The sequence below is a fragment of the Nomascus leucogenys genome, chromosome 6, assembly GCF_006542625.1.
Source record: "Nomascus leucogenys isolate Asia chromosome 6, Asia_NLE_v1, whole genome shotgun sequence".
Lineage (NCBI taxonomy): Eukaryota > Metazoa > Chordata > Mammalia > Primates > Hylobatidae > Nomascus > Nomascus leucogenys.
The window spans coordinates 8,471,437-8,498,099 of NC_044386.1; the positions used below are offsets into that span (position 1 = coordinate 8,471,437).

General features: G+C 39.2%; 1 protein-coding gene across 1 annotated transcript in view; it reads right to left on the reverse strand.

The window, feature by feature from the left end:
* SEMA5A (semaphorin 5A) overlaps positions 1–26,663 on the reverse strand; it is a 502,481-nt gene that overhangs the window by 272,062 nt on the left and 203,756 nt on the right. The window contains exons 4-5 of the mRNA XM_003263156.3: positions 22,340–22,439; positions 3,105–3,150 (exon numbers count right to left, since the gene is read on the reverse strand). Coding sequence (XP_003263204.1) covers positions 3,105–3,150; positions 22,340–22,439 — 146 coding nt within the window. The remainder of the gene's footprint in view (positions 1–3,104; positions 3,151–22,339; positions 22,440–26,663) is intronic.

Sequence of the window (26,663 nt, forward strand, 5' to 3'; positions counted from 1 at the left end):
GTCTCAAAAAAAAAAAAAACCTATTTTGATATAAGTTGCAGAAATGATACCCATTACCCCTATATATTTTAGCATGTTTTTCCAAAAAACAATGACATTCTCCTACATTACAGTTATCAAAATCAACAAATTAACATTAATACATTTCTACTATCTTATCCAGACATTCGAATTTCTCCAGTTGTCCCAATGACGTCCTTTATAGTAAGAAAAAATATATCTGCTCCAAGATTCAATTTGGGTCAAGTATTGCATTTGATCCCCATGTCTATTTGTTGAGCTTTATGATGGAAGAGCCCTTCATTATTTCTTCTTTTTTCATAGCTTTTATGACTTTGTGATATCTGCAGGGTAGAGGCCAGTTTTTTTGTAGGATGTCCCTCAGTGTATCTGGTGGTTCCTCATGATAAGGTTATTAGTTATAATTTTGGTTATAATTTTTGGCTGAAATACCAAGGACATCTTGCTGTGTCCTCTGTGCATCAAATCACTGAACTCTGTCCCATTGCTGGTGAAGTTCCCCTTGACCTTTGACTATTTGGTCATGGGCTATTTGCCAGATTTCTTTACTATCAAGTTATAAGTTTTCCTGTTGTAATTAATAAGTATCATATAGATAAGTACTTTAAGACTACTATGAATAAATATCCTGGCTGTCATCAAACTCTGACCCATAAGTTAAGCATCTATTGATCACTTTTGCCTTTTAAATCAATTTTTACTATAAGGGTTGCCAAATCATAATCTCCTAATCAAATTATTCCTTCAATATTTATTAGTTGGCATTTATTTATGTTTTATGTTAGCATCTACTCATGGATTCTTATGTTATTCAATGTGTTATAATCTACTACTGGCATTATCTATTTTGACAATCAAATTGTCCCAGATTTCTTCAGTGAGCCCACTTCAAGCTGGCTCCCAGTTTCTTGTGACACATCCTCATCATTCTTTAAATATTTTCCTTAATTTCTGAAACAACAAGCTCTTGCAGTCTTATCTGAGTTCTCCTTGCCCAACTCTAGATTAAGCCACTTCTCAAAAAAATCCTTCATTTGTTTTCATGGAGAATTATGTTTAGAAACAAAGTAACATGTATCAAGTGTGTTCACTGCTACTAAGACAATACCTCTAAACCCTCTCAGCTGACAGAGCTAGCAAATTTGGAAACAAACGAATGTGTATACGCAAATATATGTTTGTGCACACACAGACCTACAAAAGCTCACTTTTTAACACATGTGATATGCCAGAGAGTATACCATGAGAATCAAAATGAGTATAATATGTAGTTTCTATCTACTAAAAGATATATATTTTAGAAAAGGTTATCTAAAACAATCTTTAAAATGGCATTTTGATTAAATTGTTGATCGTTCATTTTTTAATTGGCAAGTAAAAATTGTATATATTGATAGTGTACAACATGTCACTTTGATATATGTATATGTTGTGGAATGGTTAAATCAAGCTAATTAACATGCAGGTATCTCACATTATTTATTTATTTATTTATTTATTTATGTATTTATTTATTTAATTTTGGTGTTGAGAACACTTGAAATCTACTCTCTTAGCAATTTTCAAGCATATAGTACATTGTTAGTAGTTATAGTCACCATGTCATACAATGGATCTCTTTAACTTATTCCTTTGTCTAACTGGAATTTTTTGTTCCGTGGCCAACATCTCCCTAACACCTTCCCTGACCTTCTGGGCCCCTGGAAACCACCAGTCCACTCTCTGCTCCTAAGAGTTTGTCTTTTTTAGATTTCACACATAAGTGAGATCTTGCAGTATTTGTCCTTCTGCGCCTGGCTTATTTCACTGAAGATAATGACTTCAAATTACTGATCATTCTGATTCCTTAATAATAAATTTATAATTTTACCACTCAGCTCAATGAAAGACTCCAGTTATATACTAAATTGCAGTGGAAAGACAAATTATTCTCAATTGTGATACAACTATTACAATGGAGATTTATTATTATTATCACTTTAAAAAAACAATAAAAAATTGATAAATTGCAATGTTTTATCTCTTTTGAATATCTTACTTATTTTTCACCATGCTAATATGGAGTTGGTAGTGATTTGTGACCATTTCACAGATGACAAACCAATAATTCCTAGAAGTCATGGGACTAGATCACAAATCAGGTCGATGTGTCTTCAAAGCCCTTGCTTTTTATCAATATTAGCTTTGATTGTGGGATTGGCTGATTTTAACACCCTGCTAAGTAAAAGATAGATCTAATATTAAAACCTAGCTCTGAAGTTCCCTGAATGTTCACAAGCAGCAGCATTAAAGAGAGAATAAAATAATATAAAATCCTCTCCAATCACCTCTTAGAGCTCTAGCACATGAGAGTGAGACTAAAATTGGTTGAAGAACTTTTTCCAAACTCTACACAGCCCAAAGATTCTGGCATAGTCCATAGGGAGTTCCAGAATCTTGGTGAAGAAGATAGTTGTGTCTTAACTCTCTTATTTTCTAGGAGACACTTTTTAAAGACTAGAGAGAAAAGTGGGCTTTTGTGACTCAGATCTGCTACTAAAATAAATACTTCATTTAAGCACAAGATCTCTGGTCCATTGTCCAAACCACAATAACAGAAGCAGGTAAATTTCATTTTGATCTATTTCCCTTTATTCTTTGTTATAGGTAGCTTTTAACCCATGTATTCATATGTATGTTTATATATAAATTACAAAGAGGAAACAAAGCTGTTTCACAAGAATATGATGCCCAAATGCATCAAACTAAATAATCGATGATTGCTGTAACTGTGGGGAAAGGAATGCGTCCAGGCTTTGAGGTAATGTTTCTTGAATGGTCTCTCATCTAAGGAAGGATAAATCAGGATCACATCCACGGAACAAAGAGGGCCACCTGACAGGAGGAAAAGGCTAATTGGGAATTAAGGGAGGTGACGACTCATAACAAGTAGGGCAGCCTTAGTCCTGTGGCCTGACCCGCTGAGGAAATGAGCCCCTGCTCAGGCTGGATTAACACCTTTACATGCATCTGTCTTCATCCCTTCAAACAGTGAGTTAATTGGGATGGAAAATGAAGGCTTGAGAAAAATAAATTGCACCTACCTGGATAAGAGACAGATCCTCAAGCTGTAACCTGAAGAGGTAGTTTCTACAAAATACAAAAAGAGAGCAGTTTTATTTTTAATAGATCACAAAAAGTTAAGAGTTTATAAAAATTTCAAGAACGAAGAAAATAAAATAATAATTTTGACTTCAAAAGCATCTTCTTTCTAAGAATATGTTTAGCACTACTTTCCTTGGATCTTAGAGTACAAAGAGGAATTCAAGAGGTCAACAAATACATATTAGAGATTGGTGAGAAAGTTAATGAATAAGTGGGCTGTGTTTGTACCTAATTATGGTAAGTGTAAGTCATTAACTGGCTCTCTTGATCCATATGTAATAAATAAAAGGACATGGGCATTCCATTCTGAAACTGTTTTACTTAAGCAAGATGATGTAAAACTATTCCTCATAGGTCTTCCTTTTTAATTATCACCTGAATTCACCATGTTTTATAATTAAGATTTTGAATTCAAGCAACGCTCTGAGGTTCACTGTACTCTACCTTGTAAGATGGATTCAGTACATAATAAAAGTTTAGAAATATGAACTTGGGCCCGGCATGGTGGCTCACACCTGTAATCCCAGCACTTTGGGAGGCTGAGGCAGGAGGATGTTTTGATCCTGGGAGGTGGAGGTTGCCAGGCTCCTGGGAACCATGGCAAAATCTGTCTCTACAAAAAATACAGAAGTTATCCAGGCATATTGGCATTTGCCTATAGTCCCAGCTACTCAGGAGGCTGAGGTAGGAGGATGCCTTGATCTTGGGAGGTGGAGGCTGCAGTAAGCTGTGATCACACCACTGCAGTTCAGCCAGGGTGACAGGGCCAGACCCTGTCTCAAAAATAAATAAATAACTAAATAATAAACATTATATAGGATTTGGTTTAAAAAGAAAAGAAATATGAAATTTGTGGTCTGCCCAAAGGAAACTGATGACATCAAGGGCTTCAAAGAGTCAAGTTTCACTGCCCAAGTATAAAACAGGAAATTAGAGAAAAGTAAAATATCAATTTCAACAAAGAAGGGGAAGAATAGTGAAATATATAGTGAAATAGAGATCAGCAGAGGACAGGGAAAAAAGACAGATTAGTTACACCGGGCTTTGGACTCTAGTGTTGTAGGTTTTAGAAACAACTCATTAACCTTCCTCAGTATTCTCTGCTTCAGCCTCTAACTGAAATCCTGACATCATGTAAATGGGAAGATGCGGTGCGGATGTGCACCAGCAGCACCCCAAAGAGGAAGCGAGGAGAAAGCCAGCCTAAGTGCAAATAATAATGTCAAGAAGATGCTGGCACATAATGGTAAGCAAACTCTAAGATGCAAATGAGCATGAGGCGGGATCTCCAAGAAGCCAAGGATGCTGTTATAATGGGCTGGTCCAAAGTCACTTCTTATTGGTTTTACAACACCTATGAGACATAAATGTTGACTATTTTCACTGTCGTTGGGGGGGCAGTAGGTATATAAGCTGGACGTATGTCCCAGTAGAAGTGACAAGTGACAGCCAAAGCAGCCCAAGGGCATAGCCTTGAGATGACCAAGAAACATCCCTATGGGTTATGGGCAGAGTTAGGGAGGACAAAGCCCCCATGGAAGCTGGCACTCAGAAGCACATGTACACACACAGCTGCAGGATGAAAGAGGACTAGGCTCACATTCAGGTAGTCTCATGAGTCCAGGCATTGCCTCCTGGGCATTCAGGTCTCACACAATTTGCCCCCTCACATGGGGGTACCTCCTCTCTAAACTGAGTGAAAACGGCCTCACCCAAACCAAAGCAATACTCTCTTTACCACACTCTTTCCACCTTTCCAATCTCACCTCTGATATACCCCAAGAGAAGCTCCCAGAAGCACTGCTTGGCACATGCCACCTCCATCACAAAGCCGTTTCAGGAAACGTTCCCCTGTCCTTTATTATAATGCTACAGCCCTCTATGTAGAACCAGGTAGAGGATACCTCTGAGGGGAGGGAATATTACAGGAAAGTCTTTTGATTTAGTCGGTGTCATGAGAAGTCTAGGACTCCAACAGAATTGTCATCTGCAGGCCAGGCACATTGCCCTGTAATCCCAGCACTGTGGGAGGCCAAGGTGGGCACATCACTTGAGTCCTAGAGTTCTAGACAGGCCTAGGCAACATAGGGAGACCCTATCTCTACAAAAAAAGAAGAAATACAAAAATTAGTCAGGTGGCGTGGTGCACGCTTGTAGTCCCAGCTACTCAGAAGGCTGAAGTGGGAGGATCGATTGAGCCTGGGAGGTCAAGGCTCCAGTGAGCCACAATCCTGCCACTGCACTCCAGCCTGGGCGAAAGAGAGAGATCCTGTCTCAACAACAATAAAAAGTCATTTTCAGAGGAACAAATGTGAACTTGGTGCACATACAGAAGAGTATGTTGAAGGAGCCAAGGTAGGTGCCACCGGAGGGTGACTCGCATTTCAACATTAGCCAAGCTTTCACCCAGTGTGACCTTGAAACCAGCACACCTCCTCTAAGGGAAGCGAGAAATCTACACACACACACAGAAAAGTCTTTCAGAAGCGGGGCTTACCAGTGTGATATAGTTTGGCTGTGTCCCCACCCAAATCTCATCTTGAATTTTAATCCCCATAATCCTCATGTGTCCAGGGAGGGGCCTAGTAGGAGGTGATTGGATCATGGGGGTGGGTTGCTTCATGTTGTTCTCATGATACTGAGGGAGTCTCATGAGATCTGATGGTTTTATAAGCATCTGGCATTTCCCCTGCTTGCTTTTCTCTCTCCTGCCACCATGTGAGAAGGCCCAAGCTTGCTTCCCCTTCACCTTCCACCATGTTTACAAGTTTCCTGAGCCCTCCCCAGCCATGTATAACTGTGAATCAATTAAACTTATTTCCCTTATAAATTACCCAGTCTCAGGTATTTCTTTATAGTAGCGTGCGAGCAGACTAGTACATAGCGGCACCAGGGAAATTACTAGCCATTGTACACCCATTGCCTGTATGAGAAGCTCAGCTCCCCACCCTCACATATTTCCCACTGTCTTTCTGGTTTCAGGAGGCTGCCCCTCTGCTATGGGGGGCAGTATTACCTAGCAGTTAAGAATATTCACGCAAAAACTAGAGTTCTGCCTCTATACAATCTCAGGAAGAAAGCATTTCTCTCTATGCCTTAGTCTTTTCATCTGTAAAATGGAGCTAATAATCAAACCCATTCCCTAGGGTTGTTGTGAGGTTTAAATCAAAGAAAAACACTTGGAATGAAGTCTGACCCATTGTAAGCATCAATTAATGGTGCCAACTTCTACGTTTATTTTGTCATTGGTCCTGGAATCCAGTCGTCCTACTCCTTTTCAACCCATTGGCAATTTTTTTTTTTTATTATACTTTAGGTTTTAGGGTACAGAAAGACTTCTTCAGTAAATATTTCCAATAAAAGAAACTCATTCATTTAGTAAATGAATTACCTAAGAGCTTTGGTGTTATCTCATGGTTCATTCTTTCTTGCATACTCACACACATACGTGTGCACATGTATGTTCACACTACGGTATCTGTCTCCAGAAAATTTCTTGAAAAGAAGCTCTCATACACAAAGGAAGAGCTGGAAGTGCTGTCAGGCCCTTTGAGAAAAGACGATAGCAGAGTCTGCAGTGCTCTGTAGAGCTCTGTGCAGATCAAGTGAAGAGCTCTCTGTCTACTTGGAGAGGGGAGTGGAGGAGACACAGAGATCGCCGTCTGCAACACCTGCTTCCAGTTTTCAGGTGTTTTCCATAGGAGAAGATAACGGCTTATAATCAAAACTATGCCACATTCTCAGTCCACATCTCCATAAGCAAATATAACTCTTCTGATCATTATTTTTCTACTTCTCAAGTTCCAGCGGGCTGTAAAGGTACCCCTCCTCTCCAGAAACATTGCTAGTGGAGTTCAACCATCTACCTCTTCTCCTTCCAAATACCTGAGAGCTATAGTGCCCTTCCAATTATCTCACCAGTAATAAATCAATATGGCAGAGGTATTCAGTAGGTGAAACGAAGGGGCAGAGAGGATGGAGGGGAACACTTACTAGGAAAAATAGCACAGTTACTATGATATACCATCATCACCACCATCACCATCACCACATCCGACACCCCAGGAAGGAAAGTACCAGAGGATTTGAACTTTTCTTTTTGTAGTATTTTCTGGGTTGCAAGATAAAAATTGGTGGTTATTTTACCCCATTCTCATATTTTTAATCAAATAATATAGAGTATAAGAAATCGAGAACTAAGCTGTCACTAAAGAGTATATACCCCTCAATTTATAGATGAGGAAACTTCTATAGATTTACAGCTTCAGTGAGATTTGTCCAATATTGTAAGGCTTCAGAGAAAGTCCTGGGATTAGAAACAAGTCCCCCTGTCTTGGTGTCCCTTGTCCCATGATGCCTCAAGTCCCCACAGATTAGTTATTCAATGTCCCCTTCCTAATTTCACCTGCACCAAACATGCACACACCCAGAAACAACACAGTAACAGCTCTTATGCTACGACTATTTCATATCTTCACTGGTCATTTACAGGAACATTTACAAATCATTTTAAGAAAATTCAAGTCTTAGTTCTAATAATAACAAACTTTGATCCTAGGCCATCAATTTTCACCTCTGGGACTGTGATCTGGCTGTGATGTATGTCTCCTCATGAGGAGAACAGTTTGAGCCTACGGGTCTGGCTGTTTAAATGGCACCTCTTTTCTCTCCTTTTATTTTGCCTGAATAACTCCCTGCCCATACCTAATTCTAAGAATATCCCTATTTCTTAACTTATGAAATGAAAGAGATAAACTATACAATTATCTCAATGTATTTAAATAATACAAATTCCCAAAAGACCGTGACCATGTTTAGATATACACAATGCCTAACTAAGTTCTATGAATAAATGGCCATTTTACAAAAATATTTTTATTATGGCAAATTTTAATCATTTCCTGAGAAGTGTTTTTCATGTGTTATTTTTCACAACTGAGTAACTTATTTCAAAATAATCTTAAAAGAAACCTCAACATATAAAATAGACACAATAATTCTTTAATAGTATAAATTGATGTAATAAGTACTTATGTATTTGTTAATAATAAAATCAGTTGATGAAGCTTTCTTAAAAAAATTAAAACTCCACTTATCAGAACTATTTATCGTCTTACACAGATCAACATCTATTTAATGTGTATATTCATGCCAGTTGATTGGTTATATTTTTGTTGATTTTTTATTTGTTTGATTTTTAAGGCACAGAGTTGGTAAGTGCTTTTAAATATTTCTTTTTTTTCTTTTTTTCTTTTCTTTTTTTTTTTTGTCTGAGATGGAGTCTCACTTCTTCGCCCAGGCTGCAGTGCAATGGCATGATCTCGGCTCACTGCAACCTCCACTTCCTGGGTTCAAGCAATTCTCCTGCCTCAGCCTCCCCAGTAGCCAGGATTACATGGACGTGCCACCATGCCCGACTAATTTTTGTATTTCTAGTAGAGACAGGGTTTCACCATGTTAGCCAGGCTGGTCTTGAACTCCTGACCTCAAGTGATCCTCCCAAAGTGCTGGGATTATAGGCGTGAGCCACCGTGTCTGGCCTAAATATTAGTTTAATAAATGACTATGGTCCATGTAAAACCCAAGTAGTCAAATGCCTCGCTACACAAACAGTTTAGTATTCACCTTATTACAATTTTCAGCTATTTTAAACAACATTTTAAAAGATGAACCATAAGTAAAACATCTGTGGAATTCCCCAATCACATCCCAAGAACCTAAGAATCTGACAAAAAGTGTGGATTCTGCTATTCTCAAATCTCTTTCCTCAAACTATGTGGCCCCACGTACAACTCCAAATGCATTTTTGCAGTAGGAAAAATTCCAAGCCAGCTGGCAACATGAGGGACTTGAAATCTCTCAAGACAGCTTGATCCATCACAGTTTAGGTCAATGACCTACAAAGTTAAAGGTTACAAAAAGAAAGAAAACCTTCTAAAGGGGACACAAAATTGATATTATATTCCCAGGTGTTGGGCCACTCACCAACTAAAGTAAGATCTATGGAACCCTGCAAGTGGCTGTCCTCCAGGGTATTACAGAAGAGGCAACCACTTTATCTTGCAATTGTGCAAGCACAGAGGAGGGAAAACAATATGCGTGAGGTTCACGAGAAAGGCCACCAGCCTTTCCAACATGAAGGAATAATGCTTCTGGCCCCTGGCCAACTGGAAATGCTAACCAAATGTTGCCAAGTAGGGTCAGTCTCCGTAATAGAGCAATGCTTTGAGCAACCCAAAGCATTTAAGTGATCTCATTAATCCTCACGACACCCCTAGATGTAAATAGGTAGTAATAAGGAATATTGCCATTCTTCAGGGAAAAAGGCAGTGGTGCAAGAGGTTAAGAGATTAGATTCTTTGAATGCATTAGTTGTATAGCTTGGGGGAATGATTCTATACTTCTATTTTTCTCCTGTCATTACCAAAGTGAAAAGAAAGAGTTTGCCAAAGTGTAACAGTTCAGTTTTACGGCTACAGTAAATAAAAACATGAGTTTTTCTGCCCATGGTATGGATCTACTTTTTTTTTTTTTTTTCAAATGCCATGGAATAAAATTTGACATTGCACATTCACGTGCAGTAAACCAGATTCCTTTTAGGAGTAATAATATATGACGAGTACATAGATCCAATGGGCTGAATAATTCAAATCACAAAGCTATTAAATTTGGCAGATGCAAAATCACAATATTAAAACCTATTCTTTGTTTCCCCACTAGACACCTGAGTGGGTTTTCTACGTCTTCACCAAAGTTTCTTGCTTACTGACTCTAGGATTGAATAACTCATTCCTGGGTCCCATCACTTCCCCCGGTGGCCTATTAGAAACAAATCACTAAGCACAACAATATATTCTCAGAGGGAGCAGTGGGGACCTTAATAGATGAAGTTCATTTGTATCTTCATGTAAAGGAATAAAATGCAGCCAGCATTAAAGAAAAGGTTGAGCCATCATGAGCATATTAACTAAATGACTCATTTCATCTAGAGACACTATAAAACTTAACTTTGACCTCCATAAATTATGAAAGACACAGGTGTTTTAAAATGACATTCTCTTAGAATAACTCAATTGGCCTCTGATGAATATGACTATAAAATCAAAGAAAAAATTACAAGTTCCTATTGAACATATGAGTTAGAGGCTTGCTTATAACTGAGAAAAGAAGAATTACGGAAGGTAGATTTGTATTTTGTACTAGAGCAAATGAAGGCAGAAGCCGATTAAATGTATAAAGACATTTTAACAATGTTGACAGCAACGTTTGTTGTTGTTTAATAAAAGTTTAGACCAAGGCTGATCATGAAACAATCCAAAGACAAAACAGACACTGCCCATGAGCCTGTTGGGGAAGGCTGAGAGCTGACCAGTCTCTCCTGTCCTTGCACCAGCTTCCTGTGCACAATACTTTCCTCACTGCAAGTTTCCTTCCATCCTCAATGCTGTCAACAGCCAACTGGCACAGAACTTTTCAAGTATAGTGACATCCTACATGATACGTACATTTTCAGTTGCACTGGTAGACTTTTGAAGATAACAAGTTATGTTTAAGATGGAGTCTCGCTCTGTTGCCCAGGCTGGATGTGCAGTGGCAGGATCTCGGCTCACTGCAACCTCTGTTGCAGGCATTCAGCGATTCTTGTGCCTCAGCCTCCAGGGTAGCTGAGATTACAGGCGTGCACCACCATGCCCAGCTAATTTTTTTTTTTTTTTTTTTTTTGTATTTTTAGTAGAGATGGAGTTTCGCTGTGTTGGCCAGGCTGGTCTTGAACTCCTGACCTCAGGTGATTCCCCCTGCCTGGGCCTCCCAAAGTGCTAGGATTACAGGCATGAGGGAGGCCAAAGCAGATAGATCACCTGAGGTCGGTAGTTCAAGACTAGCCTGGCCAACATGGCGGAAACCCACCCCTACTAAATATACAAAAAAATTAGCCAGGCGTAGTGGTGCACAACTGTAATCCTATCTACTTGGGAGGCTGAGGCACGAGAATCCCTGAACGTGGGAGGTGGAGGTTGCACTGAGCAGAGATCCTGCCACTGCACTCCAGCCTGGGCTACAGAGCAAGACTCTGTCTCAATAAATAAATAAAATAAGGAAAAATAGTAACTATATCTTTTAAAACATAAAATGTTGTTGTAAAATTAGTTTTATTATCTAAAGGTAAATATTTAATATCGTGATCATATCAGTAAATTTAAAGAATACAATGAGTTAATCATGTAACCAACTCGTATAATTCACCAGTTCACCAACCTATCTATAACTGTGATTGCCAAGACTTTTCATTATTCTGCCTGACTCTAAGCAAATTCTAGGAGGCTTTTTATTTTGTGGTCATAGCCATCCTAAAAAATGTCCGCTTCATGTACTTTTTTCATGGGTTTCTCAGAAGATAATTAAATTTCAAAATTACAAAGCCTTTCCAAATAGTATAACATTATATTTAAATAGCTAGATCACATTTAAATCACAGTTTTTAATTCTTTTGTGAATTTTTTTCTAAAATATTTTAAAATATGGTGACAAATTTATAATATGGTCGTGTGATTAGCTATCTCCTCAGTCAGAATTTTCTCTACCCTCCTCAAAAATAGTAAATATGTATTCCTCGGGCTATGCAAATTTCAAGATAACTGTAATTTAATTTTTGTTGCTGTTAATGCTGTTATGTGTGTCCAGTACCCATTCTCCCAGAATCATATTAACTTCTTTCATTCCCTATCCCAGAAAGAGCATTATGAGCTCCTTAAAAGTCTTGGTTATTAGAAATAAATTTCCAAGAACACATTAAAACTGAGATCAAACCATTTTAATAGCATTCTTATATATTTAAATACCAAGATTAAAAGGTGCAAAAATAGACGGATAGCCTCTTATTATTTAGCAAATAGAATGAAATAACAAAGATACATTTTAATGGCATGCAATAACTAGAACAATGCTGCCAGCAAATCTCAGAGATATAAAATCAGAAAAATATTTTCCCACAAATATATTTAGGGTAAAAGTTATTAATCAATATTGTTAATAATTACACTAATAGTTTACATTTTATTATGCTTTAATTATTACTTGCAAATCTCTAAGTGCTGTGAGGATTACAGATGATGATTTATTGCTCTAAATTTAACTCGCGACTTTTGCCTTTGTGGGTCCACTTGGTATCTGATTTGTTCCTTTCTGTTTTTCAGTTAACAGAGATAATTTTTCATCTGGAAAAAAATGCCAACTGAATATTTCTATGGTTCCTTTAACCTGTGATTTCCTAGGACTATACATGCTTTAAATTATCTCCACATACAATTAATTTTCTAGGCTATCTTCAGTATTCATACAAATCTGAGATTTTTTTTCTCATGTATCTTCTAATAATCAAAGAATTACAGTTCATTCTCCCATATGCTCTATCCCAGTCATACTCCCAAAACTCACTGAATGGTTTGATCCTTGCCACCAGCCAACCCATTCTGTTGGCCATCAATTGCTGTCAAACACAGAACTGAAACATGTCTCAAATCTGGCTTCTCATCTCCATTGCCATCATCACTGCCTAAGTCTAAGCACCCTCTACTCTCACCTGATCCACAACCCCCGACTGCCACGCCTCGCTCCAGATTCTGCAAGTTCTAGTGTGTTCTGCACACAATATAGTGGACATATCTTCCTAATACAAATATGATCATGTAAATACACAAATGTAGAAATCTCCTGGGCTCCTCAATGCCTTTAGCAGAAGTTCTCAAATTTACCAAGCCAGCAGAGCAATGGGAGCTTGATTAAATCAAAGATTCTGGCTGGGCACAGTGGCTCATGCCTGTAATCCCAGCACTTTGAGGGGCCAAGGTGGGTGGATCACTTGAGGTCAGGAGTTCGAGACCAGCCTGGCCAACATAGTAAAACCCTGTCTCCACTAAAAATACAATTAGCCGGACATGGTGGTGGGTGCCTGCAATCCCAGCTGCTCGGGAGGCTGAGGCAGGAGAATCGCTTGAACCCAGGAATCAGAGGTTGCAGTGAGCCGAGATCGCACCATTGCACCATTGCACTCCAGCCTGGGCAACAAGAGTGGCGCTCTCTCTCCCCCAAAAAAAAAGAAAAGAAAAGAAAAAAAGATCTGGCATTACTTCCAGAAAGTAGAATTCAGAGGACTTGAGGACAGGCCTGGACATCTACACCCTTGAAAGGCCTGTCAGGTGACCCTAAGACTGCCCCAGTTGGAGTCACTGGTCTAGAGGACCAAGTCTAAACTTCTTTATATTCTGACCCCAGCTAATGCTCAGAGCTTCACCTATAATTACTTCCCCCTCTCTGTCACCAGCAGGTGCCACGGAGCCAAGCACTTTTCAGCCTCATCAGAATCTCTGACTTTTCCCATGTGACTCTCTGTTTTCCCTGCCAGATTCCTCAAGCATCTCTCAGGCCCAGTTGGGGGAGCACCTTCTCCATGCAGCCTCTTCGGATCGATGTACCATGATATCTCTTTACTCTTGGTGTTTTCAGGACCCTTTACTTAGGCTTCCCTTGGAGAATCTAATTGCTTGTGCCCCTGTCTCACCCACTAGGCCAAGATCAGCATACTTTTTGTTATGGGGCCAGAGAGCAGGTATTTTGCTTTTGTGGTCTATGTGTCAACTACTCATCTCTGCAGTTTTAGCTCAAAAGCAGCCACAGAAGATGTGTGAATGAGTGGGTGTGGCTGTGTGCCAATAAAAGCATATTTACAAAAACAGGAGGCAACTCTGGGGCCCCAGCTTGCCAACCCTTGCACTGGACTAGAAAGTCCTCATCAGGTAGAGAAGATGCTTCATCTTTGTTCCTCTAATGCCTAAGATGCTTCCTGGCATAAAGTAGGTTCAATAAATATTTGAGTAACACAGAGTCTTGAAAGAAGAACTACATGAACTAATACATTCGGATGAACCCCATGTGGACATGGGTAGGAGAAAAGCTCTCAATACTCAGTCTGTAGCACGTGTACATGCAAATAAGTTATTCAATGATTATCACAGCCCTTTGTTGGTTTGTTCATGGGATCTGGGAAATAGGAAGCCTTTGTACATTTATTTATTTATTTACAGCTGTCCCTTGGTATCTCCAGAGCATTGGCTCCAAGACCACCTTGAGTGCCAAAATCCATGGATGCTCAAGTCCCTGATATCTAATGGATTGGTATTTGCCTATAACCTATGCACATCTTCCCATATACTTTAAATCATCTCTAGATTACTTATAGAATCTAGCACATTATAAATGTAAATAGTTGTTATACTATATTGTTTTTATTGGTATGATTTTTATTGTTGTATTGTTTGTTTTTAATTTTTCCAAATATTTTAGGCTTGTGGTTGGTTAAATCTGCAGATGCAGAACCCAGGGAGGACCAACTGTATGTACTTACTTATTTATAACTAAATAGATAACTCTTGTACTAGGCTGATATTCTCCCAACTCAAGCAGGGAAAAAAAATACAGATGGGAGGCCGAGGCGGGTGGATCACGAGGTCAGGAGATTGAGACCATCCTGGCTAACATGGTGAAACCCCGTCTCTACTAAAAATACAAAAAGTTAGCCGGGTGTGGTAGCAGGCGCCTGTAGTCCCAGCTACTCGGGAGGCCAAGGCAGGAGAATGGCGTGAACCTGGGAGGCGGAGCTTGCAGTGAGCCGAGATCGGGCCACTGCACTCCAGCCTGGGCGACAGAGCAAGACTCCATCTCAAAAAAAAAAAAAAAAAAACAAATTAGTTTCTTTTGTTTTTTTTTGCTTGTTCGTTTGTTGTATACAATAGCAGAAGGAACAGAATGGTTAGAAATCTTTCCCAGGCATGTCAGTCGGCCACCAGTTTGTTAAAACCACACACCCTGAGCCAGCTAAATCAGCAGAACTGGGAGAGGCATCTTAATTTTGAACAAATGCCCTAGCTAATACTTAAGAACACTAATGTTTGGCAAATATTGGATAAACAGTAACAAAGCCAGCAGACAACAAGGAGACTTTTTAACATATATTGGGTAAATTAATCAAATAAGCCAATTAGAAGAAAGGGGAGAACAGGTAGAAGAAAGAGAGAGACAAGCCCAGAGAATCATAAAGGACATACCTGCGCATAGGGGCCAGCCCTGAGAAGGAAAGGGACAGAGATGGGGAAACCTTTAAACCCTAAAGTGGAGGTTCATAAAGATTTGATTGGAGGAGGATAAAAAAGACTGCAATGAAAAGCACCATTCCTTTTCCTTCACCAGCTGCTTGTCCTAAGTCATAATTAATGTAAACACAACGTGAAAATCAGCATTACCTCGGATCTCTTCCCACAATGGGGTTCTACTCCTTTTTGCATTCACTGCTAATCTCTGATTTCATACCGCTCAGCATGTAATCCCTTTAATTGTGTAAACCTGACTAAAATATATCCTTTGGAAAAGACGAATTCAAGTGTGGCTACTGGGAGCAGAATCGCTGATCTGATAAACATCTTCAGTTTTGCTGTTAATTATATATTGCCTCTAACAGAGTAATTCCAAGGTAAAATTTTCAAGTAAAAATAAGAATCATAATCACCGAAAAATAATGATATTGGCCAGTTGTTTAAAATAAATTTTATGTGAATTTAAAATTAATCCCCCTTGTTTAGAACCAGTGATAAAGTCATTTTGTAAAGAAGAAACTCATTAAATAGAAGCCTATCATTTATTTTATGTGATCTTATAAGAATATATGCTATGTTAAAATAATTGGGAGGCCATTAGACTGAGAAGGCTTCACTGTCTTGGGTTCCTATGTAAACAAACCAAAATTCAACTCAATGTAAATAGTAAAAGGAAACTTAAGCTTAACCAATCACAAATGAAACCCTAACTAAACTCTAACTTGAGACTTAACCAATTAGAAACCACCAACTAACCTCTAACTAGGGAGTTTCTACTTTAACCAACCAGAGGCACTTTCTTTGTCTTGCTTCTGGGAAGAACATTATAAAAGTTTCCTCCCTTGCCACCCCCACCCACAAGTGGAGAGCTGCTGGAAGTCTGGTGGTGCTTGATTCCTGAATCTCTAAATGCTCAAATAAACTTGTTAAAATTTTAATGCACCTAAGTTTATCATTTAAGGGTTTTGAATACTTAAAGCAAATTCAGCCCGAGCATTAAAACAGCAAGTTAATCCTTCCTTTTTTATCTTTAGTTTTGTAAATTCAAACTATTAGCCAAACAAATGGTTCAAAATAATAAACTAAAATGATCAGAAATCCATACTATTTGTTGTACATACGTTTATACAGACATATCTTCTGATATCTAGAAATACTGTAATGGTAAGTCAAGGGGTTTAGTGCAAGGTATTCAGGCAGCTGTGGGCTGATACTCACATTGGGTCGGGTGAGCAAGGTGTGTAGTTATGGGCTGGTACTCACATCGGGTCAGAAGTACAAGGCGTGTAGTTATAGACTGGTACTCACATTGGGTCAGGTGTGCAAGGTGTGCAGTATGGACTGGTGCTTACATCATGTCAGATGTGCAAGACATGCAGCTATGGGCTGGTACTCACATTGGGTCAGGTGTGTGAGGTATGCAGCTATGGGCTGATACATTGGGTCAGGTGTGCAAGGCATGCAACTATGGGCTGCTACTCACATTGGGTCGGGTGTGCAACACATGCAGTTGTGGGCTGGTACTCACATTGGGTCAGATGTGCAATGCATGCAGCTATGGGTTAGTACTCAACGTTAGGTCAGGTATGTGAGGCTTGCAGCTTTAGGCTAGTACTCACATTGGGTCAGGTGTGTGAGGCATGCAGCTATAGGCTGGTACTCACATTGGGCCAGGTGTAGAAGGCATGCAGCTATGGGCTGGTACATTGGGTCAGGTGTGCAAGGCGTGCAGCTATGGGCTGCTACTCACATTGAGCCAGGTGTGCAGCGTGTGCAGTTGTGGGCTGCTACTCACATTCGGTCAGGTGTGCAATGTGTGCAGCTATGGGCTGGTATTCACATTACGTCAGGTATGTGAGGCAAGCAGCTATGGGCTGCTACTCACATTGGGTCAGGTGTGCAAGGCATGCAGCTATGGGCTGCTACTCACATTGGGTTAGGCATGCAAGGTGTGAAGCTATGGGCTGGTACTCACACTGGGTCAGGTGTGCAAGGCGTGCAGTTATGGGCTGGTACATTGGGCCAGGTGTGCAAGAAGACTCATGCATCCCTAGTGCCTTTTATTCCCTTGGTGACTTTATGTTCTCATTTTGTGATGTTATTTTGTATAGAATTAAAATCAAACATTTCTAAGGACATAAATCATTATATCTGCTATGAATTATGATCATTACCCGATCCAAGTATCGGGTCTGTGGGCCTCAATCCCACCACCTTACCCATGGCAGATGTTTAGGCCATGTGGACTCACAGATATTTGAGAGCTTACAGATGAACTTTCTTAATAAAATACCATAGTTTGTAAGACTGTACCCTTTGATTTATGTTTATATTACACTCAAGCTTTTTGGGAAAAGTAAGAGAATCAGAATTGAGTAATCGGACGAAAATAACTTAAAAACCAAGAAACACATTTAAAAACCTGAAGAAAATTCATATTTTAGAAACTGAGATAGATGTTAAAAAATGTTTTCATTTAGAAAAATCACATTTTGAAGAAAATTACCTAAATAGCCAGAAAGAGTGACTCCACATCTTCCCCACAGTTTAGTGGCAAAGACTCATGCTACAGATGCTTTGATAATAAACTCTTTTTCATTAGCACTGTAGGGCTTTATGCATTATAAAAATATGGCCAATTTGGAAATGCCCAACAGCATTCAAACACTGCCTTATGTGTCAACCGAGTTAGCTGCCATTTGGAATAATACTTGGATTCAGCACAGAATACATATCAGAGTGATTTGGGATGGAATCACTTGCCACCCATAGAATGAACCTGAAACACTAAAGACAAACTAATTCATTTGGGAAATAAAAATGTAATCACCCTCCCTTGCATCTGTTGCAACAATTCAATCTGCAGTGAAACTTACACTTGTATCAAGTGTGTGCAGTGTTATCACTGCCATTCCTTTTATAATCTTCTATACAAAAACCAGTGATAATATATTCTTTCATTTAGAATTTTTTTATACTAAGAAACGGATCTTAGTAGGATTTGTGACAAAGAAGTATGCAATCATTCAACAAATATTATCCCAAGAGTAGGAACTATTATCCCAAGAGTAGGAACAAATAGAAATCAAATAATGCAAGGAAATAACTGAAATGCTTCACTGTGATTGTCTCTGAAATTGCTTCTTTCTTTATGCTTTACTGTATATTCTACATTTTCTAAATGAAGATACCTAAGTTTCATTATTGAAAACACAAATATTATTAACTTTTAAAGAGACTGGGGGAAACAAGATATGACTGTCGATGCATTTAAGATAATACGAAAGTTCATGTGCATCTTGGAAATTAAAATGTATGACTTCTTCCAGAAATTCCCTGAATTCAGATCCAAGCACCTTCCGATGCTCCATAACCACAAATGGCCAAAAGAGAGGCTCTTCTTCTGCAGCACAATGAACTTCCTTTATCAAAGAGTACAAAGAATCTTTAACTGTATTCAATTTCAAGAACAGACAGTATCACTAGTATAAAGTGAAACCATCCAATAAATGGCTCCACAATGCCTAGTGCTATGAGAAAAAAAATTGACTATCATTCTATTTTTTCACAACTCATATTTTTAAACCATTACTGATTTCTGAAATATACACCTGTTATCTAAACTTACTCTTGCTAAGTTGAGCTTTACCAAACAGGAATCTGAGGGCTGGGTTATTTTTAAAGTTTTATATCTTACACATACTCCCTCTCAAACTTTCTGAGCCTAATCCCATGAAATTTCCCAGGTGAAATTCCTATTCTCTTCCTTAGGTAGTGTCTGCCTGAAAGGCATATGCACACATATGTGAAACCCATGAGGACCCTCAGAGCTTCCCTAGGGCTGCGCGCTCACCAGCTTGCCTGCTAATGTGACAATAACTGCTCATGGGTTATTTTATTTCATCTTCACAACAGCTAAAAGGGGTAGAAATTGTAGCATCATCTTTACGGGTGAGAAAATTAGGCTCTGAAACTGGCTTAGAGTCACTTAGGTGGGGGCCCGTCTCTTTTTTTTCTGTTATTTATCAAGTGTCTATAATGTACCACACACTGCTCTAGAATAAAAAACTACAGCCCATGCTCCTAGGGTCACCAAACGTTTGGAACATACTTATGATAAAAATATAAAAGGTTGTTATTTGGAATTCGAATTTAACTGGGCATCGTGGATTTTTATTTGCTAAGTCTGGCAATCCTATCTATTCATGTCCAGCATGCCATACAGCATGCTATGTTGACTCAGTGGCCCATCCAATCCTTCCCAGCAGACCCTGTTGATATGCAATGGATGGAGACCTCGGGAATGCTGGGATGAGGACTCCAGGGATATTGGAATCCAGATTCCAGGGGTCCTGAGATGGAAGCCACAAGACACATTGGGATGGAGACTCTAGGGATGCTGAGATGGACACTCCAGAGACACTGGGATGGAGACACCAGTGACGCTGGGGTGGAAACTCCAGGGAAACTAGAAGACACTGAGATAGAGACTTCCAGGGATGCTGAGATGGAAACCATCAGAGATATTGGACAGGGACCTCTAGGGATACTGAGAGAGAGAGACACCCCACTAACACTGGAATAGAGAACTCCAGGGGCTCTGGGATGGAGACCTCCTGGGACAGGTACCCCTTGAAAACAATTCCCAGCTGCTATCTACAGCCAGAACAGGAGCATAAGATAGCTCTTCACAATACCCTAATTTGCTCTGTGGCTTCTCACATCCCTTAGGAAAATCTTGAGTCACTGACCAAAAGCCAACCACTTGCAGAGAATGAAGCGCTGGTCTGTTCGCACAGCACCCAGGACCTCCAGAGACAACAAGAGAATCTCATGAGTCAAAGTCATAGGAAAACCTTTTCCAAAGTTCTTTAGAGATGAATGAGGGATGCAAGACTCAAAACACCAGTTGGGGTCACATTTGTACCTAACCCGCTCCGATAAGGGGTCTGTTCCCTTGGCTCAGAGTGAAAGCTCATTTTCCCTCAGGGTGAGCTTTGGTGTATACAGCCTGCCACTGGCTCATGCCCTTGCCAAATGTAGGTATCTGGGATAAGCTGTTATAATCCTAACACCCTTTTCCCTAAGTGTTCACCTGGATGCAGAGGGGAACATATACAAATTCAACTCTGGAAACAAATGTGTCGCATCAACAGGTATCTTTGAGCTGCTATGAGCAGGAAAAATCTGTGCTATATTCTGGAGAAATAAAGAAAAGACAGGCACTTCCCTTGCCTTATGGTGAGTCATGATCTGATAAGGGTGACTTGTCAAGAAATAATGCAATATCGTACATTAAGTGCAGTTAAAAAAAAAAAAAAAGTAGATGTCCAGTATGTTACTAGGGCCACACAGGACAGAGAATGTGGCAGTTCAGGACTGATGGTGGACCCTTGAGCCAGGTCCTTACTCCAAGTGGGAGTTTACCAAGCAGATAATTTGGAGTGAGGGTTGGTGGCCGCCAGTATTCCAGAAAATGAGAAGGAGGTCAGAAGGGAAAAAGCCCAGAGGCAGGAAAGAGCATATTCCATAACTGTAGGCAGAATAAATAATTCCACATGCCTGGACCATGTGAGAATGAAAACAGGCAAGTCTGGAAGGGAGGTGGGAATGCAAGGCAGAAGGGCTGGCGTACCACACCAGGGAGACAGCATATATCCAATGGGAGCTACTGAAGGTGGGCATTTTTAAAAGATGATGTTGGCTGTGGTATGCAGAAGGAAGAGAACATCTGGAGGCCAGGAGACTGATTTAACACCACTGCAAAACACAGGCCGAACTCCAAGTGATGAAATTTGTTGGAAACGAGCATCAGAAATCCCCCAGTATTGCTACTGGACTAAGGTAAGGAAGAGAACACCAAGTAGCCTTGTCCAATCCATACTCACCGCCTCCTCACAAACGTCAAAAGAGGCGAAGGTAACTTGCTAGGTGCAATAAACTATGCCAACTTCTTCCTACTCATGTACAATTACAACCATTCATCACTTCAGGTGTTGAGTGGATGTACAAGGACACCTCAAGATCTGAGAGCAAAAGCAATGATCCTAGAAACTGTTCAATGTTTATCTAGAGTGCCCAGACTATAAACTAGATTTAGCTGCGCTCGCGTTTGTAGAGAGACTGCAAAACCTCTGTAGCTATGACAGGTATGCTTTATACTCTGGTACATTTGGATGAAAAATATAATGAACTCTCCACTGCCCAATGTGCCATCCTTAGATGCCAGAGGAACCCAGTTCTACAAATGGACCCTTTTTTCAACTTTAATATCAATTTTCCTAAAAGATGGATATATAATCCCAAAATAGGTAATTTGAGTGCAAGGATTATGCAGGTTTTCTAAGGAAGTGATAGTAAAAACATGGGAAATAACTCAAATTTGTTTTGATTGTGTTCCTTTGGCCTCATCGTCAAAATGGGATGCAGATGTTGACCTAGATACGGGAACACGCACACCCTTAAGAGACAAAGATAAAAATAACTTCGTTGAATCTCAATTTACTGGTATATGGCCTAATCAAGGTGACAAAGAAAGATGGTGGTGGGCCTTGGAGTACACATCAAGATCTCTGGATCTCTAGAATCCTACTGAAGAATATAGTGGGAAGTCAGGAACATGTTTTCAGGAGTCAAACTGACTGGGTTTGGAACCAAGGTCCATCTTTTCTTAGGCATATGCCCTGGACAACTTATTTATCTACTTCCTTTCTCAGTTTTCTCATCTCTAAAACAGCAATGTTGATAGTACCTACCTCTTAGGTTTGAATGGAGGAACAAATGAGTTAATTCATGTTAGAACAGTTACTGGCACAGGGTGAGGGCCCGATCAGTGCTTACTCTAAAGGGCAGCCATCAACATCTTATTAGCAGTAGTATATTTTATGACACTCATACTGTATTCCATTCTTATAAGAAATAATATTATTCAGCATTCTTCAGTTTTGTCAGGGAAGGTCACATGTAACTGCACAGATGTAAAATGAAGTCCAAAAATATCTGCGGTGGCAAAATACAATATCTCTCACCTTGCTCCTACAACAAGTTCTTTCTGTCCTGGGTCAAATGTTAACTGCGAGAAATCCACAGCATTCTTCGCTCTGAACTCCCGTAACCAGGGGCCAATTTCTAAATAGAAAAAATAAATAAATAAAAAGATAAAAATGAATTATTTTTCCTCTGGGGACCACAGATAGTGCACATCAGGTAGCAGACGTTACATTTCAGAGAGGATTCGGAGGTCCCTCTATGCCATGTTTCAGAGGCCACTGGAGGTTTTCCTCAGGATGCCCCATAAGCCATACTAAGAACTTGTAAAGCACAGAGGGCAGCCACCCAATAAAGAGCAAGCGAGGCATCAATGCTTGGTTGTGATTTACAAGCCAGATGTGCATTTTCCTTTTGGCTTTGGGCTGGGTAGAAAATAACACAGCATTCACATGATTCATCAGAGGAATACTGAATGCAAACAAGACCATTTCCTGTGCAACTTGACTCAAAAGAGCTGCAGATTTTTAAATATTACAAAAGCCTCCTTAGGAGCAAGGACCAAGCACACAAGCACCATTTGCCTTCTTTCAAATTAGATGTTCCATTTCCCTGTCCTTTGGGTTTCTATTTTGGCCCCATGATTAGACTTGTTAAACACATTCAGACCTTTCTAGATGAGAAATCCACAGTTACTTCTAGGCTTCACTTGCCTTTTTTTTTTTTCTAAGGGAAATCAGGAAATAGCCACTCTATAGAGACAGGTTTTTACAAGCACCGTAAACTCCTATTAGACAGACTCCAGCCCAGAGTCCGATAATTATAAAATGACAGTATTTGAGGAGAGATAGGATGCTGCTTCAATGAGCCATTTTTGCAACTTTCATTAGCTGATTTTTAACACCAAAAAATATTCAGTGATTGGCCCACCAATCGTGGGATACCTTATCATTATCATTGACAACCATGTCATCTGATTGTCTTTTTTTTCTTGGATTTAGTATTTTGAATAACACCACCCTGACTAACCAGGCACATTATCAACTGTCAAATCAATGAAGATGTTGGTTTGAAGAAAAAGTGTGTAATACAGGAAAGAATCTCCTCCAACAAACGCTGATGCTAAACACATCAGTGTTATGTTTTTAATGGGGGCATATGGAAATATGCCCCCATTCCATATCATATCCTAAAGAAATCACTTTGTTGATGTGAATGAGAGGGACTATTTTTTCAGGAATGGTATATAAATAATAATAAACATGTATAATAAACATGTTTAACATTTTTAATAAACATGTATAATAAACATGTTAAACATGTATAATAAACATGCTAAACATGTATAATAAACATGTCTTTTCTCTACTAACAGTTAGTGGGGGGAAGTGATATCAAGTAAAATTTGTCTTCTGCTTAAAGGAAACCAGGGGTGAGTCATATAGAGAGAGACTTGTAATGTATATGATATCTTGATTTTTTTAAGGATTTTCATATAAATTTCTACATTTTATAGGCAAATCAATTAAAATACGTAGAGCAAGGTATGTACAAGGCAATGGAACTATGAAAAGTTATTAATAAACAATCCTTCCAGGACTTTATAATTCAGTTAAAGAAACAGCACTAGTCTCTTTAAACAGGGTGTCTATCAATGCAAGTGTTTATAGGGGCATGTGGGGTTACAGGAATTATTCTTATATGAAAAGAAGAGATGATTGAGAGCCGCGGTAAAACAAAAGGAAAGATTTGACCAGAGAGTGACAGGAAAGATGTCCTAGCGGGGCAAAGCAAGACAGCAATATGGGAGACCATGGTGCCCCTGTGGCCATAACTGGTATAACTCATCTTCACTCCATCAATGCCTCCATTCCTGGGCAAGAGAGAACCCAATGGCTCTTGCGTCTGCATTGCTCCCTGCAGTGCATGCAGCATACAAAACAGCACCTTGAATGCGATAGGAAATAATAAATATGTGAAGTGAAGTAAGAACAAGTAAGTGAATTCAAGAGAGAAATAATCAAAAGGAAAGGAAATAAGAAAAAGGAGAAAAGAAAAAGTAATAGCAACTTAAGAAACTACTAGGAAAGGAAACTGAAAGGTGTACTTAAATACAAACTGTAGAAAAATTCACTTTCAGGTTAAAAGGTTTGGACTTGATTTCATATGTGACAGCAAAGCTTTGAAAAGTTTTCAGGAAAACACTTGACCCATTTGAGCAGATGTATTTGGAATATCAATGAGCCCTTGATAGAAAGGATGGTCTGGGAAGAGTAGAGAATGGAAGGAAAAGTAGTAAATTTTTAAAAACCTAAAAACCTACAATTTAGGTATTGGCTTTGACAATGAATAAAGAAGATGTGGGATCACTGATTAGAGATGAAGTCAAGAGAAACAAGTTAAAAAGAACAAAACAGTTTCCAAATTAAATGAAGAAGAAAACAGTGATGACTGGGACAGGCATGAGCAGTTTGAGGTGGCTTTAGAGAAAGATAATAACTTCAGGTGCACCAATGGGAATGTTGCAGGTGAAAAATTTCCAATGGTAGGTTGGTCCATAGCCATTGTTAAACATCGCTAAGACCTAGAAATGTCCATAAAGATGTTCCAGTTCAGCAGGTTCATCATTCAGATGGGAAACACATGACCAGGGAGCACTGCCAGGACTAGGCTCCAGAGTGAATATCAGAACCTCTGTTCACCACAACTCACAGCCCCAGAGCTGGGCTCGCTTCCAATCTTCAAACTGCATGAGGGAAGAACAGAGGGCCAAGGGCTGACCTTCCTGCTAGGGGAGTGAAGAGATGAGCCTCTAAGAGGAAAAAAGACTATGAAAGATAGAAGAAAATCAGGTTACTCATTTCCCATGCATTCATCTTTCTTTTTATTTAGAAGACTGGGAAGAAAGTGGCCAACAGGAACCAGGCTAAAGAGACATACATCAGGTTTTGGTCCCTATACTGAACAAAGGGAAGGCAGTTTTGCTACTTCCTAAAATACCCTGAAGTAATAAAAGGAGTCATGTACAGAGGAAAAAATGAGTTAACAGCATGTAGTTCTGTCAATATTGTTCAAGTTTCCTTATTTGAAATTCTAATGAACTTTCCCAATAAAACTGTGTATTTTTATGGTTAACATAGATCAAAGTTGAGTAATCTGCATATTCACTTCTTTTTGACTTTCCTCCAGAAGGTTGGTCATCTCAACTTTACATATGACATTGGCTTCTATCTCACTGATACCACGAGAGCCTTGCGAGAAAGTCTTGCACCAACTCACCTCTTGAACTAAAAAGAAGCCTGCACCAATACTATCCTCCCAACCTTCCCAACAGATCAGAGAAAAGGCACTCAATCCTCTTTTCAAAGACCAGTTGCTCTCATCTCTTCTTTCCTCTTTAATCACTTCTCTAAATTACCTAGGCTTTCCTCTCAAATCTCCAATGTTACCTAGTCCCTTCCCCTCTGCCTATATGTACATCCTCTCCTATTTTAAAAAACATTATATATTTTTATTACACTCCCTTGTTATTATAGCTTCAAAAACCCCAATAAAATGCATAATAAACTTCCAAGTACAATATAGCAATATATCAAAAAAAAATCGCACACATACAGACACACACACACACATACACACACACACACGTACACATACACTATATTTCATATGGAATAGGACTTAGCCCAGAAACACATTAGGATGGCTCAGCAAGTTTAGTAACAGAAAACCTATTACTACAATTCATCATCACAATAACAGATTTCAGTAGTAGCAGGAAAACACTGTCAATACTAAGGAATCAGAAAATGAACAGTTTGGGAAACAGAAGATCTAAAAGAGTTCAGGGCAATTGGTCACAAAGTAGACTCCAGAGGAAGGTCAGGGAGAGTGAGGGAGCAGGAGGGGGTCCACAGAAAGTGATGAATTGAGGAGATACAATTTTCAATAACATTAACATGCTCATTGCCCCCAAACAGTGAGTTTACCTTTTTCCTCCTATCCCTACTTTCTGATATTGCTGAAATAACCATATGATGAAATGGAGCTTAAATATGGCAGCCAATATGACTCTATATATAGATATAGATAGATAGATAGATATATATGAAGTTAAGTTATAACATAAAATTTCTAAATTCCAACTAAACACTTGATACAAAATTCATAATATTTGACATTAACTATCCTAGATAATCCAATTTTTACACAAATCTTTACATGATTGTTGAAATATGGTCTCCAGCAATGATTTTTTATTGCAAAATTACGTTCATAATTCATATTTGCCTTCTCTTACAGCTACATAAGCTCCCATGTTATTGGTGTGTCAATATTTTATCAAAAGTATAATTCCATTTTTTT